The sequence below is a fragment of the Poecilia formosa genome, unplaced genomic scaffold, assembly GCF_000485575.1.
Source record: "Poecilia formosa unplaced genomic scaffold, Poecilia_formosa-5.1.2 Scaffold413, whole genome shotgun sequence".
NCBI lineage: Eukaryota > Metazoa > Chordata > Actinopteri > Cyprinodontiformes > Poeciliidae > Poecilia > Poecilia formosa.
The window spans coordinates 41,004-62,186 of NW_006800352.1; the positions used below are offsets into that span (position 1 = coordinate 41,004).

General features: G+C 40.0%; 1 protein-coding gene across 1 annotated transcript; it reads right to left on the reverse strand.

Annotated features, from left to right (window-relative positions):
* Positions 1-6,151: 6,151 nt before the first annotated feature.
* Positions 6,152-18,142, reverse strand: lmo4b (LIM domain only 4b). Its single transcript, XM_007576669.2, has 5 exons — positions 17,583-18,142; positions 15,546-15,786; positions 10,585-10,681; positions 10,338-10,493; positions 6,152-7,113 (listed from the first exon to the last, which is right to left on the reverse strand). The coding sequence occupies exons 2-5, from the start codon at positions 15,779-15,781 to the stop codon at positions 7,105-7,107; spliced, it is 498 nt and encodes a 165-aa protein (XP_007576731.1). The 5' UTR covers positions 15,782-15,786; positions 17,583-18,142; the 3' UTR covers positions 6,152-7,104.
* Positions 18,143-21,183: the final 3,041 nt, after the last annotated feature.

Below are 21,183 nucleotides of genomic sequence, written 5' to 3' on the forward strand. Positions count from 1 at the left end.
AATCACAAAATTCTGGAGGGACAGCTAATTATTAACTATTAAGAGTTTAATGGGTTTCTTGGACGCATTCTGGCACAACCAGCCCCTTTAAGAACGTTCAGCTTTTTGATATGGCTCAAAATGAAACTGCATTTGACTCATGACCAACAAGAAAACTCTTATGTATGATTATTTAGAAAACTCTGACTCCAGTGGAGATTTGAGGAAACTGTTTCTGCGTTTTCATGTGTTCATGGGAAAAACTGATATTTAGCATCCCGGACATTACAATCTGTTCACCGACAAATGGTGCGTCAATACATCCGTATACCTGCCTAGAGAAAATGTGAAGAAGTTTACGGGGTGTGAATAGTTATGTGAGGCACTTAATATTTTAGCATGTTTAAAGTTCTACACGTAGGACTTGCGTGTAAAATCTAAATGACGTTAGTGACGACTGCTAATTTACCACTGGAAGCAGTTAACAACAGTAGAATAACATAAAAATGTGTGTGTTTTAGCCTAAATACTGAAAAATGAAACGAGTGCAAAAGAATACTGTGAGCTGAATTCACATGCTTCATTTATGCCTGCAAGTTTTCTGCTTTTTACAAATAAGCCACATTTTTTACCTCATACCCAAGTTTCTAACCAGACAGAGACGTAAAGGGGAACAGCAAAAGCAAATGAGATGGATTAGCTGAGCTTACCAACAACTGACACTGTCTTACAGGACATGTTACTGTGGAATATTATCTCATCTCTGCTGCTCAGAAATTGAGCTGTTAGCATGTCATGACACTAATGAGTGTCAAACAGCACCAGTCTTAAGTCAGAGGCCTCTTTAGATTTGTTGAGGCATTGACTGTTACCAGAGTCATCCACAACGGCTCTTTGACGATACTGGGATAAAGTGACTTAAGACATCATTTAATTTCCCCTTGGGATAAATAAAGTATTTTTCAATTGAAGATAATCTTTGTTCATTTTCCATTGATTCCCCCTGAGTTTATTATCTGCAGATTGAAATGGAAAAAGGCAACAAAAACAAAACTCCCTTGTTTATAATTTTAAATTAGTTGTCAAAGGAATCCAATCTTCCAATGGTACAAATAGCACTCAAGACATCAGCGTGCGTCTGCTGCGCAAAACTTCCCCATGGCCATTGGACAAGATGACGGCTTTAACCCTTTCATGCATGAATTGTGATCCTTTGTGTCAGGATTTTTTTCAACATTTTTTAAAATTTTATTAAGGCATAGAGAAAAGGTAAGAAAAAACATTTTGTAAAAAAAACGTTTTTAAAAAAAATAATTTTAGGTGATCAATTGTAATTTTCTCCAAATACAGTTATTTGAAAAATACATCAGTAGTATTGTTCTTTAGGGGTTATCTGATGTCACAATAATTTTATTTTTTACCTGCAAGAATCGTCTACAGCAGAAGGAGGGACTGGGTTGGTCGACATGCTTTTTTTTGTCTGTCGGCCATATTGGATTTAACAAAAATAATTTCTTGCATTTGCATCTGATGGCCAGTAGTTGATAGTGTATTTTATGATGCATTAGTGCCCACTTCAGTGGTCTGTGTGCATTTATAACATAGAAATCCACAAGAAGCACAAGAAAATGGCTTTTAGATAGCTGTCCACTGTAGTGACCACTATGTATGAAAGGGTTAAAGATGCAGAGCAAACCCTGAATAATTGCATAACCATGTCCAGTAGAGGCTGCCGTAGTCATAAATCTATTACATGTGTTGAGCATCTGGAAAGATTTACTTAGAATGTTTCAAAGAGAAAAAAAAACCCCAAAACAACAAAAGCTAGCCCAGCAACAAATCAGCTGTTGGTGTCTTCCAAACCACCTTGAGATAAATGACATAAAAAAATAAAAAACTAGTGGCAGAATGGAAATGTAAACTAATAGCAAATGAATACAAGGTGGCTAATTATGAGTAATCCAGTTGTGGAGCATCAGCAGACTCCCCAGCGGGGAGCAGAAAGGAGCTGGCGGTTGGAGCACAGTAATTTCCCTCAGGCAGATGTGCCATTTAAGTATGCCGCATTGTTATGAGGGAGATCCATTAGCCCCTACATGATGTGCCACATCAAAGCAAATTCTCACATATGGATTATTTGTAAATCTTGTTTTTTTGTTTTTTTTTTCCTCTCCAGACTTAGCCGGTTGATGCCAAACTATAAGTTCATTTTGTAAATTGACATATGAGCTCTGAGTAGACTGTATGTGTTGATGTGTGTGTGCATGAGAGTATAAACAGCTTAATAGAAGCAAGCGGATTTCATAAGGGAAATGGCTGTCAGTGGTGCACAAAGTAGTCCTGTTCAGATGTGGATTACCGAGCTCACCAACCAGAGAGCCTCTGCGAGGCGACTTCGGTCTTCGCCACGTCCATCCTGTTTTACAGTTTTGACTTAAATCGAACACAACCTCTAAAATAAAGAGGTTCACGGTAAAGATTTATTTATTTATTTATTTTTTATTTTTTTTAGATGATCCAAGCATTAATGCCGGCCACGTTTTAACGATGTTTACAAAGCTTTACCCGCCTAAGAGGTTAGTTTTAAGTGCTGCGTGGAGCCGCCTGCCAAAGCTCCATTTGAATCGGACATATAACCGCAGAATTATCCCCGGTTATAGTTCTGGTTCAGATTTTCTTTCTAAATCTATCTGCGTCGCTTGACTGCATTTGCAGTGAAATTCAGCTGCAGTGGTGAGATATTGATGTTGCAACATAAAACAGCCTGCATGGTGGCTGTTTTGTGACATTTTGTCATAAAGTTTCTCCTCCTATTGCAAAAAGTTAAACTATTGGCCGGTGTAAGTGCATTTTGTATCTAATTCAACATTTTTAAAAAAATAACACGTCATTAATGTATTATTCTGTTAATTCTATATTTTAATATTATAATAAAACATTGGACTAATATAACCTGTTAAAAAAACCCAACAACATGTAAGTAATTGCAACTACAAACCTCATATCTCTTTATCTTTTATGAAAAGGACCAACAAAAAGATGTGAATGTCCAGTCAAGGGCACTGCTAGCTAGAAAACTAGTTGCGTTAGCACTAATTTTAATTGTAAATATTCCTCTGATGCTAAGGCGCTTTGTCAATGTAGTATTTAGTGGAAGCTAATGCTACAGTGCTAAATTCAACCATGTCTTTTGCATCATTCTCAAGTTACTGAGTAAAATTTGTAATTACAAACTTATCTGCATGGTTTGCGCTTTATTCAGCTGAAAGTTTACAAAACAGCAAAAATTAGCTCTTTAGAATTTATATGGAAAAAAAATATTTAGAGGAAGGTATGTGCGTTAAGCATTTTTCAAATCAGCAAAAGCGCTAAGCTAAAAATTAGCTCTGCTATTAGCAAACTCTAAGCAGTTTGCTAATTACCTTGTTAGAATCGGACGTATAACGATTAAGCTAAATTCTGGGGAAGCCCAGACGGAAACCGTGGAGTTTATTAAATACTTGACAGTAGAGTGGAGGTTCACCTTCCAACAAGACACCAGGCCCAGGTGTAGAGTCCAAGCTACAACTGGGTCTGCTTCAAAACATGTTGATGTATCAGAATGAGCTGGTGAAAGCAGAGACCTAAATCCAGTTAAGAATCAGAGGTAAGATTCGGAATTTACAGAAAGGCTCTAAACCACATAGAGGAGGCAAAATGTGCAAGACTGGCCGAGGCATACCCCACAATGTTGGCAACTTCAGCAATTCACTTTCCATCAGCGGTAGACCAAATACCCGAAAAATATTCTGGCAATACAGAGTATTTTAGTATGTCACTTCAACTTTTAACAGTCTCATTGTGAAATAAGCTAGGCCTACTTGTCTTGCCTCAGGTCATTGAGCGCTGAGGCGACTTGACCAGAGCAACACCTTGAATATTCTTTCTTACAGTCATTCCTTTGTCGATTTACTACTGTCCATTGTCCTTTTTATTGACCTAGCATGGGTCAAGCTTCAGCCATTGGTAAGGTCGTCTCAGTGAGTTTGAGACTTCCAGGTTCCTGTAGCTGCTGGGAATCATCTACATTGTCTGTGCTCCACCTACATGTTATATGCATGTTTATGCTGCGAGGCTTCCTAAATATCTAAGGACTATTGTTACAGTAAATATGCCTTTGTGCTGCACAGACAAACATGATTCTTGCAAATTTAGAGTTGGTGAACAGCCTTGAGTATAAGGAGAAAACTTTATGGTGCATCCAGTCATGGAATACCAACATTTACCTTAAAGGGTTGTTAATAACTTGAATTTGTAGATAGTTGAACTTCAAATTGTTTGCGAATGATCTTTTGAACTCTTCCCAGACTGGTGGGCAGTAAAAATGTCTTCACTAAGATCATGGCTGGTGAATAAGAGTGGATTGTTTTATGCAAAAATGTGAAAAATACTTTGATGTTAATGTTTGTCACTCATATTATTCAATGTTCTTCAAAGAGGAAGGACTGTAGCAGTCTGTGTTACAGAATTTTTGAAAGTTTCTGACAACACTGTTGATTTAAAGCAGAGATTGAAACTGGTTGGAAACAGTGAGTTTCTAAGAACAGCAATTATCTATCTCATATTAAACCATCAGGGCAGGGTGATCGTTTTAACAAATATGGAACAAACGTAGTTTTGTAAAAGTTGCATGCTGCAGCTTTACATGCAACATCAATAAACCGCTTTATCAAGCTTCATACGGCTGAGAAAACGTTCAACTCTGTGCCGTTGTAACCTCCCTAAATGAATCAAATCAAAAAGTGTTACTTATCTCCTAGATTAAAGCTTGATCATTCCAGAATCAGCTTGTCTGGTGCTAAATCCACGAGGCCAAGAGCAGATCCCGTCGTGCATGAAATTTCAATTTAGAACCCAAGACACTGTTTACTCTTTAGGCCCATTTCCTCTCCCTACTTGAGCTGATTTCGGCATCAAAGTCTGCTTTTGTACAGCAGCAGCATTGTTTCATCAGCAGCAGCAAGTGAGGCTCACCAGCGGCACCACACTGTGCAGATAAGTGCATCAGCTATTACTGGGTCCCTCCTTCAGACCTATTAGGTCTTGCGAGGACTTCAAACACCAATTTGTTCTGCAAATAGCCCATTCAATTTGTGCCCACCAAAGAGAGACACCTCTCTCCCTCTCTGCAGTAATTGAATCTTCAAAGGGACATTTTCCTCCATTTCTGCCAGGTATTAGAGTGATGAATAGCAAACGGTCATCTGAATAGAAAGAGAGGATACATGTTTATCCATTTTCAGTCAGGCGCTGATCATGGCGCCTTGATGACTGCGGGGTTGGTAATAGGATTGAAGGGGGTCCTCGGTAAGAGTCGCTCTTGAACGCAACTTTGCTTTGTGGTTCTACGAGCTAGCTGCAGCTCACCGCAAACCGTTCTGGGTAATAAGGTGGTGGCAGCGTTATGCTGTGGGGGGGATGCTCTCCGGCAGCAGGTAAAGGGAAGCTGGTCGGAGTCGAAACAGAAAAAGTCAAGGATAAAAACGTCATTTTTCCACACAGCAAACACACGGACAATGCAAACTTCATAAGACAAATGCAACAGAAAATTGCTTCAAATAAAAAAAAATTGCAATCATAGGAAATAGAAAAGAAAGAAATCCAATAAAAAATGTTACAAATAGCAGAAACATCTGGAAATATGAAAAGGTGCACTATTGCTTCAAAAGGTAAGTCCTCCAGACCACTAGGGGGATTCTGGAGTAGGTTGTATAACCTATATAAACAGCCACGTCTTCAGTATCATAAAGACTGCTCGTTTCAATGACATGAAGTATAACACACTCAGGCCCATGTTCCTATGGTCGTTACTGAGAGCCTGATCTCATACGATATTTTTGTCGACTCCCCCTAGTGGTCTGGAGCCCTTTCAATTAGTGGAGCCAGTTAATAGCATTACACAAGTGCTGTGATTTTTTGTTTTGTACTAGTTGTGTTGTTTTCCTCCTTGCTCCCATTTCCTGTGTTTGCAGTGATTTTTCTGTTGCATTTGGGGGAGGTTGTGTGTTTTGCAGTTCCAGCTGGTTGTGGTGCGTTTCACTGGTTTCTGCAAGTTTGCGCCTGTTGGTATTTCTGTCTCCAAAGCACATTTCTCCTTTAAGAAATAAACATACCAGGGTCACAATGAATTTGAGGAGGCTTTAAAATCTTCCAATACTTTTATTATTTAAATACACCATACGGGAGCAAATGTCTCGGAAAATATCACAAATAAATTTCTCTTTCATTCATCATTTATATGTTGGGAATGATATCTACATTTCTGGCTATGAGCAGAACTTCTTCAGGTTGCCATGGTGTGAAGGGAAGGGAGCTGGATGCAGAGGGGTCAGATGTACTGTAGCCACACCTGGACAACAACATTTACATGCATACTGTACATACATGGTAGCTTTACAAATACACCACAAGTGTTCATGATTTGTTTTCCACAAAATGCCACAGATATTGTATTTAAACCCCATTCATATATACATATGCATATGAACACATATGTATATATGAATCAAAAACAGAAAGAGAACATATTCCCCCTTTTTTTTTGACAACACTTAAAATATAGAAAGTGAAACCACCACGTTTCTGGGAAATGAGGATAGAAAAGGAAGAGAGGGAAAAAAAAAAAGAAAAGTTCCCGCTTTTCCCCCAAAAGTGTCTTTAAACAAATGTGCAGCGTTGAAAAGTCTGCAACTCTTAAACCTAATTAGTCTGTTTTTTTTACTTTTCTGTCTTCGCTCAGTCACAACATCCTCTGTCGGTTGCTTTAACGTCCTCTCTACCTGGAGAGTCCCCTTCTGATTACGATCAGTGTTAAAACTCCGAAGCGTTCCCGAGTGTTCTCGTCTCAGTTGTAATAAGTGCAAATATCCACCCAGATTTGGGGAAAAGCCGAAGGTTGAAGGCTAGGAGTTAGGGGGCGGGGCCTTGAGGGTTGCGGAGATGAGAAATCAGGTTACTGGTTAAGATGGGCAGAGGGTTCCTTTAGGGCGAACGGGCCTGGGCTGCTGCTGATCCACGCTGTCTCTGGTGACAATGAGGAAGGGCTAAAATGAAGGCACACATCCTGCTTCCTGCACAGCTTCCCACCTAACACACCTAGCACGAAAAACAAACAGAAATGGAGATTAACAACGCACTAATCCACTTTTTTCACTTACGATACTTCTATCTGAGGTTTAGTATCGGTCGATACCGATCCGATACAAAAAAAACTGCTGAATTGACTTAAAATTTCTTTTTTTTTTTCTTTAAACACAGACATAAATGTACTGAATTACAAATGAATTTGATAACTCTGTAACAGTACTGCATACTTAAATACATCAATAGCTTCACAAGTAGAAATGCAAATGTTTGTGTTAAGCGATTCAATTCAGATTTTTAGGGTAATGATTCGATTTAGAAACAATTTTTGATTCACACACTGTTTTTCTATTCAAACAGTCTAGAGATTGTTTAAATTATGTGACAACAGGAAAAGAGTTTTAACAAAACCATCAATTATTTAAAACAATTTGATAGATTTCCATACTGAATCACAATTCACCAGTTTATATTCCAACAAATATAGGTTTATGAATGAAATTCTGTAACTTATATTACCAGTATTAGGTTAGCTTACCTGGCAGCTTTGTCATAAATAAAAAAAAAATCTCAAAGTTTCAAATATAATTTTACAAAAAAATTAAGCAAAATCTATTTCTAAGCATTTTGAAACGGTCCAAAATTCACGGGACAATATGTAGATGTAAAAATAAACTGCAACAAGCCTTTTAAATGGTACAGAAAGTGCAATTAGAAAATCTAAATATAATATAAGAATAAATAAACAATGACACCTCTCAAAGCACGAATCCTAGAATTAATCTTGAATAGATGTGCTCTTATAGATCTCAGGCACAGTGCCACCGATGCTCGATCGATCATTTTTGTCGAAATCAGAACTGATAAAGATATAAACATTGGATTGGTGCATCTCAAACAAACATCTCTGGTCAGCATTAAAAGCAAGACGTTGAAGTGTTAAACGTGTCCACTCCCCTCCACCTGATAAATACATTTCCACTAGCGCCTGTGTTTAATTTATTGATCAGCCAGGCTTTGAAAACCATCTGGTGTCCCATTTACTTAGCACCGACTCAGAAGTGCCTTCATGAGGCGATTCTCTTTGGTATAATTAGAAGCACGCTCCAGCATAACTGCAGGAGGTGCTCAAGCCTGTGAAACAGAAATGCAGGGGGAGGAAACACTATTATCTGTCTGGGTAAAAAAAAAAAAGGAAGAAAAAAGAAACAGCTTTAAACTTTTTCATCTTCCTCGTGTTTTTCTCTGCGATTCTAGGGGTGATTTACTTCCCCCCTCCCCTTCATCCTTCAAATCACTAGGAGGGCTTGAGTCTATTAGTAATTGCAAACTCCGACTTTGGGGGCTAATTAAAGTGACTGACGCTGGGAGGGTCTTCCTCCCCTGGGTCAAAGTGAGCTCTGTTTGAGAGAGGTAATTTGTCTGCTCTGAACAAAGAGATTAGGCAGGAAGAAGCTGGAAAGGAAGCTGAAGATATGAGCGCAAAAACGATCGCCGCAAAAATTGCAAATAATCAAAACGACTGCGGCCTGATGCATTGGTGCGGTATTGATTCGGAGGTCCGGAGTCCTGCCAGATTCTGCTAAACGTGCCACAATGTGCTGGAGCAGCAGGATGATCCTCCACGTTTTCCCATGTGGAGCTAACAGAAGCATCCACTGAGCGTCTCTGTTTATTTAAATATCCTCTCCTCTCCTCTCTCCGCTATAATTAAAGCACCGGGGCCAATATTCAGATTGTGTTTTAGCATCAATAATGCAGCACTTTTTTTTTTTCTCCCACTACAATTGATGTCGGGGGCATAAATAAACAATGAAGCTTCGTATTTTACTACGCCGGCCGAGCTAACGGAGACGCTCTTAGCGCGTGGCTGACGACTTAAACAGACGTTTAAAATTAAGCTAGATAATACAACGGCTTTCAATTTAAATGTGAGGAGCTCTTAGAGCTCGGCGAGCCGATCTGTAAAAGTGACAAGCCCTTAAAAGGCCTTAATGGAGTTCTGCCTCTCCTCCACTCGCACGAGCAGTCAAGGTGAAATGCATGCTCCCAATAATATGATTCCTCTTTTAGTCTATCTATGACACACTCCAAACACTCCCCCCCTTTCCAGGTTTCTCTCAGCCTGTGCGTGTATCAATAAAACTCCTTGTTTTGAGGCAGAAATGATTAGATCTCCAGCAGGCAGAATGGAGCTACCCTGAAGAATGAAGTTATCCTTGTATTGTATATGATTAGGCGTTTTGTTTTGCTTTCACTGGAAACATCAAGATGGAAGTCGTGATGACGGTTCTGGTGATACACTAGCTGCCCGGGGTGTTCCCGTTTATCCACACAAGGTCATGAAAATCTGCTTTAAAGGTACTTCTCTGTTGTAAATACTCTCAAACTAATGTGCGACAACAATACAACACAGAGCTTCTGCAGGATTTCATAGAATACGTTTTTAAAATTAAACAAAACAAAACATGGATGCCAATTTTTGCTCTGCGACATCACAAGAGGCTAGCTGATCAAACAGGCATTAGTAAACGTTACGGTGGTTGAGTTTTGGCATAGACTTTGAGGTGTTTGGGTGGTAAAGGTCATGGTGGAGATGCTGTAGGTATGAGCATTAGTGGAGCCCCCAGAAAATGGTCTTAAGGGGCGGGGCCAGACCAGGCCAGTAAAATTCCAGGTTGCTCAGAAAAAAATTTAATTAATAAAATTTAGGGATGAACGATAGAGCACTAACATTGATATCAGCCAATATTAGTCATTTTTTAATATGTCACTGCGTTAGCTTAGCTTAACTTCTCTGGTTCTAACTGACTCTAAAAAGTGGTACAGGACCACAGGAGTTCTGGAGGAAACATGTAGCATTCTGCTACTAAATAAACACGTTTAAAGGCGGAATCTGATTTTAAAATATGAGGACAAATGACTTTGGTCATGCACACATGATCAAAGGCACGTGTTAGAGGACAACGTGTTCTATATGTGACAAACTATATGATTATCTTGCGTGATTTTTCACCAGTCTGGTATGTAGCTTTAAACACTTTGTAGAAACAGCACAAAAAGTGTAGCCAAAGGAACTTTGAATAAATTATTGAGTTAAAATGTAACAAAGCCAGTCCAAGTTATCCTTATTGATCATCAAACACCAATGTAAACTGAGTAAATTCCCGCTTTTCTCATTTCACTACAATCTATAACTCACTAAGAACAAACTTCCACCAGTGCAGCGGGCTTACCTTCTGGTCAGGCAGTAACGGGTTCGTCTGCAGAGAACTTAAATGGCCGTTGATGAGTGCTGTGGGTCTGTCGTGTTCGCAGAAGAGGCTGCCGTTGATGTAGTGGAATCGATCCCCAGGAACGAGCCGGTTCCGGCAGGTGGAACACGTGAAACACTTTGGGACGGGAAGAGAGGAACCAGATTAACCAACCCAATCTACTTACACACCACTAAACGCGGGTACATGGCGGCGGTTTTGTTTTTACCTTGAGATGGTACACGTTGCCTTGCGCCCTCATCACCAACTCGCTGGCTGGAATCGACTGACCGCAGGCACTGCAAGCTCCGCTGTTCCCAAATAACCTGAGAAAAGACGGAGTGAGGAGAGCGGGGGTTACTCTGCGTCTGCGTAAATTTGCGTAATAAACTGGGAACCCACGCTTTAGTTTGCCAAGTTTTCTATTCTACATGTCTCGACTCTTATGACTGAAAACATGAAGAAGAGATGGAAGATCAACAGGAGAAATGAATCCTTTTAAGCTCTTCTCAAGCATCTCATGCTGAGACTACGTATTACTTTTACTGCATTTTTCTTTTCTGCAACCCAATAATAAGCAGGAACATAAGACATCAGGAGCTAAAAGGATTTGATTGTACACCCAGGCAGGGACGCAGAGCTTTTGCCATTAGGACTCATGTGAATGCTCTGTCAGTGCCGTGTTTCCATTAGAAACCCCGTAGCTTCTCTGGTTGATATATAATGTGCATGGGTTAACCTTTTCAATCATGGTGTCAACACTTTAGATTTGCTTCTGCTCATCTCTTTCGTCCCTAACCTTCTCTCTCTCTCTCTCTGCCTCTTGATAATGAAATGCTTGCTCCAGCTTCCCTTCTATCTTCCTTCTGAGTCCACAATTTAGATTACTTCATCTCGGTGAGCAGCAAACTGAATGAAATTTCGATTTGAGCAGAAAGTAATTTACTGGGATCTGGACCCATTTGTCATCATATCTCACTGGGTGTTTGCTCTATCACTGCACTTTTCCTAAGCAATCAAATAAGACCACGGCATCTGACATGCTCCGGAGAGAAGGGGGAGAGAGAGAGAGAGAGAGAGAGAGAAAGAGAGAGAGAGAAAGAGAAAGAGAGGGATGAAAAAAAGGATGGGTGGTGGCAGTGGATCAGATAAAGTTGTTTGGCTTCAAATAAATAATAATAAAATTAACAGGAAACCCAAGAACGTCTCGTCCGTTTTACGCTCTTGAGGAAGCTTTTCTTCATGAAAAGTATTTAAACGGAATCAGGGAGAGAATAAAATGTTTGTGTCGTAACCCCCGCTCTCCTCCCCGAGCGGTTGTTAAGATACGACCGACAAAAACAAAACAAAAGTAGGAGCTCTCAGAGAAAACGGCTTTCAATAAGACAGCACCGGGCGGAAGCAAATTTTGTTTTGTTGGCATCATTTGGAAAGACTCCGTCAAAACTCAATTTCAGAAACTAATTAAATGGAGACTGTTGCTGCAACGCTGCCAGTTTTGGGCTCTCTGGGAAACAAACGTGTGTGTGTGTATATATATATATATATATATATATATATATATATATATATATATATATATATAAAATGTATTTATTTGTATACGTTTAAATATATAACTGGCTTTAAGAGACGTGACGATACGAGAATGATTCCATGAGAAAGCGTTGGAGTTTTATCAGCGTGAAAGCTTTTTGAGAAGTGTTGAAACAAAGCCTACGAAGGTCCACAAAGCAACACGAAGCAGGTTAATTATTTTACCAGGGATGGAGAGGTAGAGGGAGAAGGGAAAGGAGTGGTGGGAGGGGGGGCAGCTCTGGATACTGTTTGATTTAAGGAGCCCAGGCCTTTAGGTGCTCAATTAAGTTGCTGTAGCATTTTGAACTTGGGCTCTAATGGCCCCCCCGTCCACGGCTCGGGAGTGAAGTCGACACGGCGGGTCAGCATAATTAAGGCCAAGGGGACTCCTAATTACAATGACACATCTGGTTTCTGCTTTCCCTCCTCTCACAATAATCGTAATAATAATAATAACAATAACAATAATAAAAATTAAAAAAAAAATACTGACAGCGTTTCAAGAGGAAACGCTTTCATTTATCCCTTTCTCCAAGTGGATCTGATAAAATTAAATATCAAAACAACACCAACAATCAGGAAAAAAAAAGAGAGAGAAAGGAACCCATTCTGAGCTGTCTGTTGAGTATATAGGCGATGACTATTGGATTTCATTTCAGCAGTGACTGCAGGGTGAAATATAGCATGGCTTGCTGCTGGGCTGTCTGGTAAATGCAGACCTCGTTCGCCGAGACCTTTGAGTAGGGTAAAATTACCCCCACAACAATGATTTCTGCAACACAGTCCATTAAAAATGCCTCTCTACATCAGCAGCCAAAGCACCTTAAAAGCACTAGGCCATATTGATACTGAAGCGAGGCTTTGCATAATGGCAAGAGCTGCATTAGAGAGGAGGGGGGTGGGGGGGGGGATTGTGAGGATGACGGAGGGCTGGCACAGATCGTTGTGTGTGTGTTTTGGGAGCAGGGGGTTGAGGGAGGAAGAGAAGGGTTTGTGTATGTGTGTGTGTTGGAAGTGGAGGGTGGGATCAGCCAAATTACACTTGGTTAATTCAGAGTAACAGATCTGGCCCCAAGTGAATTGAAGGCCTTGAATTAATTCTGATATGACAAATCAAGATAAACGTTTCCTCTAAATTGCATGCGATTTAATTAATTTCTGAGATCCCCCCCCCTTTTTTTTTTCCTTTCCTCTTCCCTGGCCCTAATAAGTTCACATTCTCTCATGCTGTCATAGTGCTTGAGTGGGCAGACTTCAAAGTGATATTAAATAACCAACTATTAGATTTACCTCACACGTTCTATTGGAAAAGTGCCATTTAATTACCTTGGCTTATTCAATTAAGCCGACCGCATTCTCTCCCGAATCCAGCAGCCACGAGTAAATTAATTCCCCCCTCCGCCAGCCAGCGGCCCGCAGAAATAACATCACCTCTGGCTGGAGACAACACGAGGCGCAACTTTCGCTTGGAAGTTGAGGCGCCGCCCTCTGGACCAGACACAGCTCGATTTGATGCCTAAAAATATATGTTGCATGTTCTGTTTGGAAAAGTCAGTCTGCCCCTTTAAGATAAAGTGCAGAGGAGGTGGAGGGGGGGAGCAAATGGCCTTCACAATAATCCCTCTTCTCTATCTGTCTTTCTCTCCTGCTTCTCTCAAAAGCCAATTTGGTTAATTAAATGTTTTGTTTGCGGTGCGGCTCTCATTCATTTCGGACACGTCACTGGTAGCGGATACAAGCCAGGGACCAGATCTCATTAGATAAAACCCATCAGGACTAAAGGAAATGGAGGGGGGACTATAATTAAAGCATTTAATTGTGTAGACTCACTGTCACATGCCTTCTCCCCCCCCCAACACATCAACCAACCAACCAACCACCACTTCTGGTCTTATCTCTGCAGAGATCTCTCCGTTCCATAATATGCTTTTCAGTTCTTCCAACCAAGCACGCTCTCATTACAAGTGGAAAGGTGTATCCACACACACACACACACACCCAAATCTCCATTTCTCCCTCACACACACACACACGTATGCACTCGGCTTTCCAGTTTTAATTATGTTATAGTACCATTATGAATGAAGTACCCCATTGACTTCCCTGTGTTTTTTATGAGGTGGGAGTAGGAGCTGAGAGCAACACTTTACCATTTCAATTAATTGTGCAGTTTTTTGTGTGTTTTTTTCCCCCTGTTGACTGCAGTGTTGTTCCGTCTTCACTAAAACATTGAGTTAAGCTGTATTTTAACTTTCTAACATGACGCCCACCCATTCTCAGTGGTATCTGAAAAGATTCCGAGTTAAATTCAGAGCCAGATCGACTAATTTCACAAGATCAGGTGTCATTTCCTTATCTATAACACATCTACAACTCAGTGGTTCACATGTTGTACTGTGATGTGATCTGTTATGTAAAATGTCTTCGTCTAGTTCGGCACATCAAGTATGGAGGGACTGTATAACTTTCTTTGGGTTGTTGGTGTGAAACTGGCTTAATTCCTTTTATTCATGTTTACAACACACCAAATATGTTTTGTGAGTTTTCATTTTAAGCAACATGAAACAACCTCAGGGTGAGTTTCCACCAAAATCCATCTCTGCTCGTCTTCATCGTCGCCAGGGCCGGATGTAAAAGGATGTGGGGTCCTGGGGCTGGAGCCAGTTTTGGTGTCCTCCAGTTAATGGTGGGCATTTATTGTATTATAATTTATTGTGATAAAATTCTTTTCATAAGAGTTTTGAGTTAGCATTGCCTCAATAAATTCCAGTTGATGTTAAAAACAGCCTAAAAAATGTTTTTACTATTTTCTCCATTGTTTTTTTTTTTTTCCATGAGGGCATCAATAAATGTCAGTAAATTTGAAAAAATAGTTAAGTCAGTTTAGTAACATAATTCACAAGTCTTTAAGTATGTGGTATCCTGAAGAAGATTCTTTCAAATAGGAATGGTTTTCAAGACATAATTGTTTGTGGCACTATGAATTCTGCAGGAAGTTATTTAAAAACTAAGTAATACATCGTTTTTATCATCATTTTTACCTTTATCACAATAGCACTAAAAAATATTGTGAAAAAATGTTGTATCACCCATCCCTACCTCCACAAAGAAAAAAATATTTTACTAAAGCAAATTACAGAACATTAATAGGTAGCCCCTATAAATTAGTAGGTATGAACTGATTGTAGGTTGAATACATCCTGTAGCCAATAACTCCATATTGTTTCTACAGAAAGTGACTAACTTTATCATTTTCAAATGCTTGAATATTGCTTATATTCATGAAAACCCTAAAATAATACAACTCATTTGATTGGGGCCTTTGATGTTCGCAAAACATTCATTCATTAAAAATTACAAATCTTTGGAGCCCCCCTCAAAATTGTGGCCCTGGGCTACCGCCACTTTCTTGCCCAACTTGCAACAGCTTAAGAAATCTCTGCTGAAAACTGATCAAAAACTGTTTGACTCAGTGGTGCCAAGCAGGGAAAAATCCCACCAATTTTATGCTGGTGTTCCTTCAACCTACTCAGAAACTTTCTGTCAGTAAGTCAACTTGTTGACACTTAAAAGCAGGACGAAATCGAACACAAAGCGTCCTGGCTTCCTCACCTGATGTAGTCGTTTCTGCAGAGGATCATCCCGCTTTTCGTGTAGCATGACGTGCCTATTTCGCCCAGCTGGGCCTGGCAGCAGGAGCATTTGAGGCAGCGGCTGTGCCAGTAGCTGTCCATGGTGTAGAGGAGGAAGCGGTCGGCGATTTTGCCCCCGCAGCCCGCGCATCGCTTCCAGGACAGGGAACCTGTCCCCACCGCTGGTGGCTGGCTGTTGCCTCCGGGATTCACCATTGTCTCTTTAAGAAAAAAAAAAAAAGAAAACAGAAAAGGTCAATGTCAGACTTGCAGTTCGTACCTTTACCTGAGAGAAAAATTTCAGCAAAATATCAATGCACAAATGAATCGGCCAGGGTCGAAATCGGCCAGTATTCCCCGATTATTGATCGTCAGATATTATTTTCTTATTCATTACATGCATCAAAACAACAAACTCCCACTTCTTCAGATTTATAAACACTGTAATTGGCAGCACTAACCTTATGTTTATAGAGATACTTCTGATTTTTTTTCTGATTTTTTTTTGGAGGTTTGATTCCATTTTTTAATTCACACGTCACCAATGTTATCAGATTTTTTTATTAATTTGAGCACAGTGCATGAAAATATAATCACTTTCACTGTTGATATATGAGTTTATTGATCAAAAATGTAGTAAGTTCTGAGTCCTGATACATTTACTTAAGTTTTTTCAGCAGTGAGGGCAAAACTGGCCTTTTCTTGACCGACTAACTGGTGCATTTTCACGTTTTTTATTCTTTCAGTTTAGCAATAAATTATCAGATGACGACTGAGATTTACACCCGTCATGATCATTTTGCATATTGAAGAATGAGTTGGGATCTTGTATTCGCTAAAAAAAAAATAAGATTTCAAAAGACAGGCACCCAAAACCAAAACACAAAATCGGTATTGGTCAAGCCTGATTGGTTCATCATTAAGTATAATTTATGCAAATTAAAACAAAGAAGAAGAAAAAAAGTCATTTCATCCATTAACAGGTAGTAAACTCCAGCTTTCTCAATACGCTGCTCTAATGCCAACTGTCAATCCAAAAATCACAACACAATCTTAGTAAATTCGTTGCTCTTTTCAGTCATTTTATTTTTCTCAAACATGAAACACTAAAGCAGAAGCGGATGGAGCTTTGTCACTCCAGTTCCCTGTTTACTAGCAGTTTATACTAGCTGGAGCTTCAGGAGAAGAGTGAGACATGCACAGCCCAGCACTGAGACTTTGCAGACAAACCTGCTGTAATGACTGTAATCTAATGATTCAGCCACAAAATTAATGTGGAGCTCTTTTAGATGTAATCCCTACCAATTTGATCAGGCCTGACTTGCCAGGATAAAGCAAAAAGAAAAAAAAATCTTTGTTGAAAGCCAGGTAGGCCAATTAGAGTTAGGATTGGGGGGGAGAGAAGGACAGGAAGGGAGGGGAGAGAGGGAGATAGAGAAAAGCATTCAGTAAGCCCATTAGCGATGGCTCTTAGGGACAAACCACTGCCTACCTTAGTGCTGATTAGATCTAAAAGGAGATGAATAAAAAAAAAAGAAGAGAGAGCTGAAAGTGACCCCCTGGATGAGCAGGACAGACTATAGTCAAGTTTCATTTAGGGGAGGGAGTTTCTGGGGGTTTTCTTAGCTGAGGGATAGAAGGGGCAGGAGGGAGGAGGAGCGCGAAAGAAGTGTGTGTGTGTGTGTGTGTATGTGTGTGTGAGAGAGTGGAAAGGGGTTGGGGGGGTTGGCTTTTAACTTAAATGGGCTAACTCAAGTAATTACACGACCGTTCAATTTGGGCAAAGAGACCAAGACGTAGAAATACAATAGAGGGGAGAGGGAGGAAAACGCTCGTGGCTGCTTCTTCGAAATGGAAAATAAGCTATGCGACTTCATATTGGAGTTATTATGGAGTAATAGAGTGGAAATTGCATAATAGGTGATGGCATAAAAGGCGCAGGCGGAATGTAATACTACTATAGCATTTCAGCGAAAAACATAAACACACCGTGTAGCTGCAGGACTCAAATACTCACCCTGTTTGTTTATCTTAAGTGTAATGGCAGTAAAGTTGGCGACGCAGTTGAACAGGTTGGTCCCAAAAACAAGTACAGGTGAAAAAAAAAGAAATGAAAGAATTACGCGGACGCACTACCGCGCGCGCTGGCCTCGAGCTCCGCGCGACAAGCGGAACCCAGCGCTGAACAACCCGAGTCGGCTTGTTCACAGACAGCAGTAGCAGCAGCTCGCGGACCGGAGAGAGAGAGAGAGCAAATGGAGTTTTCAGATAGTATTTCCACTGGATGTTCGCCCCTTCTGCTGTCACCGCTTTACTGCTTTTTTCTCTTTGCGTAGAAACGAAAGGATTCCACAGCAAGACGTTGTGTGAGGTCTCCGCATGCCGTAACGTTCCCCAAAAAGCTTGAAGTGCGTATTGTGGCAAAAATAGGGGGTAGAAGGAGGGAAAAAAGGTGGAAGTGGAGGAAGAGCGAGGCAGGCGGAGAAGATGAAAACTGATTGTCCGCACTCCGTCTAGTCTGGTCTCGTCTGGTCGGTGCGTCCCACAAGCAGCTTGTTCTACATGTGTCGCTGACAGCAAGAAATCTCCAGTAAAAACCCTCCTTAGGTGTCTGACGGAAGCGACGCCTCGACCAATCAGCTCGCAGTCCATTTAGGAGGAAAACAATCTCAGCCAATCAGGGAGAAGTGATATTGACTGGACACACAGACATGTAGGAATGGAAACGGAGGTAAGCGAGGCTGGAGTAGGTAGAGTCAAAGGTGTGTATTGAAAACAAGCTTATAAGAGCCAAAAGCCACAAAAAGAAATAAATAAATAGCATCTGTTTAAGTTAAGTTCTAATTCTATACTTTTTTTCTAATTAATGTATCGATAATAATACTGAAAATATTTATTTAACTGTATACAATAGGTTATTTAAAGGATTTAGCGATTGGTAGGATCACAACGAAAGCAGCTCTGCTTTTATTCTTACTGCTCCCTTTAAGGACATTTTCAAATGCGCCACAAGCTGCATGGCAACACGCAGTAGGTTACATTCACCTCACGTCAGAGTTTAATTAGTTGACATTCAATAACTACTTAGTTTACTGAGGGTGACTCCAACCTCTGGGAAATATCAGGGCTTTACAGCTGAGTAGTGGCGCCATCGTCTGTCACCGAGAATAATAGCAGCGAGATCGGCTGTCGTTTACAACCTCATTAAGCTGCAGGTCATTGGTTTCAACACCTATTAAGGCTAATCTGCAAGACCTCGATTTGGCTGAGATCCTTTAATTATTTCACTATTGCAGGCTGTTTTTTAATCTATGACCGCGTTTGATGAGAATATTGTTTTGCTGCATGGTATCTAGCCACTTCTTAACAGAGAGATGAGAACTTTTCTTTCTGTTGCATGTAGAGTGCCTTGGCGAAGTATTTATACCCTAGAATAATTTGTTAGGTTACAATCACAACTTTTATGTTAATTTTATTGGGATTTATTGGGACATATGTGTCTAACGTGAGGAAAAAGGCACAAAATATTTGAAATGGAAAACCAAAAAATTCTTAAACCCTACTTACTATTTAAGACCAAAACTGAACTTTCTGGACATGCAAAGTGATTTGTCTGCTCTAAAACCTAAAACTGCAAATGACCTTGAAGACAATCCCAACAACTTAAAGAAGGTGGTGGCAGAGTCATGCTGCGGGCATGATCGCCTTCAGCAGTAACAGGGAAACTGGTGAGAGGTTAACATGAATGGAGCTACAGACAGGAAATCCTGAAAGAAAATTGACTGCAAAATGCTTGATACCAGTATAGAGGCTCACAAAGCGACATGGCAACAACACTAAACATTTAGGTCAAGGTTCAGTGGAATTGTTCTGATCAAAACGTGTTGGAAATGGCTCAGTCAAAGTCCAGACCTGTGGCATGACTTGAAAGTTGCTTTCTATGCTCTCCGTCTGACATGACTGAGGTTACAAAGATTTAGCAAACATTCAAGTCTCTAGATGTAAAGGTAGGCTACTTACTACCAAAAAACTTACATTTGTAATGAATCAAAAACTTGTTTTCTATAGCGTCGACTAAGAGGTTGGAGTGTGACGAGATCTTGTACAAAATCTCACCACATGAAAAGATCCCAATGTTTCTTGATGAGGTGACTGCTATGCTGAGCGCTAGCCGGTTATGGTCATCATGGCTTTGCTTTTTGAAGTTGTAACAACAGATGTTCAAACTACCCTTCAATAATCTGTTTGGCAGCATTTTTGGCTTACAGTAGGAACTATAAATGGTAACAGAGTCACAGACAAGACAGGATGTTAACAACACCTAAGCCATGCAAGTAGTTCAGATGCTGAAAGAGGCAGAAAGCATCACTATAACAACCGATGAGTGGATGAACCTCAGGACCTTTTTTGCGGCCTTAATGTGATCGTTGAAGTTTTCTTGAAAGTAATAATCTTTTCTTGTGAACTCAACATCATTGTCTTGTGACTTTTGGGCATTGATAAACCTCTACTCAGGGGAGTGAAATAAAAGCACACATCATACCATTCAGACTTTTATTTTCTGAAAACGACCTACAACCATGTGTGTTAATCTGGTCTATCCCATGAGATTCCAATGAAACGTCTGTGGTTGAAGCGTGACAAAACACGAACACATTCAAGGGGGGATGGGAGGGCGCGCACTTTCACGAGTCATTGTTGGTTTGAGTAAAAAGAGCTGTAGCAGGAAACATCTGGTGCAGGAGTGAAGATGATTGCCACCAGTGACAAAAGTTGACTTAGAGAGAAGTTACCGGGCTTTGAGGTTTTACATGACAAAACGATGCCCCACTCCCCCTCCGGCTACGGTTGTGTAAAGATGATCTTTTTCTTGACTTTAATTGTTTAATTATTCTTGCGGCTCTGAGGAGATTGCGCTGCATCTAGCTGATTTCCCTTTGGCAAAGCCGGCGATACACCACCTTGGGTTGAGCCACATTCTCTTGACACTCTCATCAAGCCTCACTCACGCTGGAACAAAAAAAAAAAAAAAAAAAAGCCCACAGATAAACAAAATAATCTGTCTGCATTTTAAACCCGAATAATGGATATTTTAAATTAATTTAATACAAACAAAGCAAAAAAAAAAAAAAAGCCCACAGATAAACAAAATAATCTGTCTGCATTTTAAACCCGAATAATGGATATTTTAAATTAATTTAATACAAACACTGCTGTGAAAAAGTGTTTGTCCTCGTAGATTTCTTCTATGAATTTTTTTTATTTTTCTTTATCGTCTTACTTCTATGTTCCAGATTATAACAGATTTTAATATTGGATAAAGAATATGATGAGCAAATGAAAGAGCTAAACTAACCAAACTGGCCTAAGCAATTGTCCTTCTTGTCAAATCATGATTTTACTTTGAATTACCTTGATTTTTATTTTTATTTTTGGTTAATATTTTGTGAACTGGTTAGACAAAAGTGCATTTTTTGGGGGGGGTTGTTTTTTTTTTAGTAAGTATGTGACCTGTTGTTACATCTTGAGTAAAACATACACATTTCAGAAAAAAAGTGGAAAACATGATAGTGAGAGTATGATGATCTGGGGCTATACTAGTAATTCTCAAAATTGTT

What these genes read in the sequence shown, in the direction of transcription:
- lmo4b (XM_007576669.2), bottom strand. Translation starts at nt 15,781, where the DNA reads ATGGTGAATCCCGGAGGCAACAGCCAGCCACCAGCGGTGGGGACAGGT. An exon ending in TGCAGAAACGACTACATCAG is followed by an intron (nt 10,682 to 15,545) that starts GTGAGGAAGCCA and finishes GTCTTTTCTCAG; the next exon opens with GTTATTTGGGAACAGCGGAG. An exon ending in GCAACGTGTACCATCTCAAG is followed by an intron (nt 10,494 to 10,584) that starts GTAAAAACAAAA and finishes CCCGTCCCAAAG; the next exon opens with TGTTTCACGTGTTCCACCTG.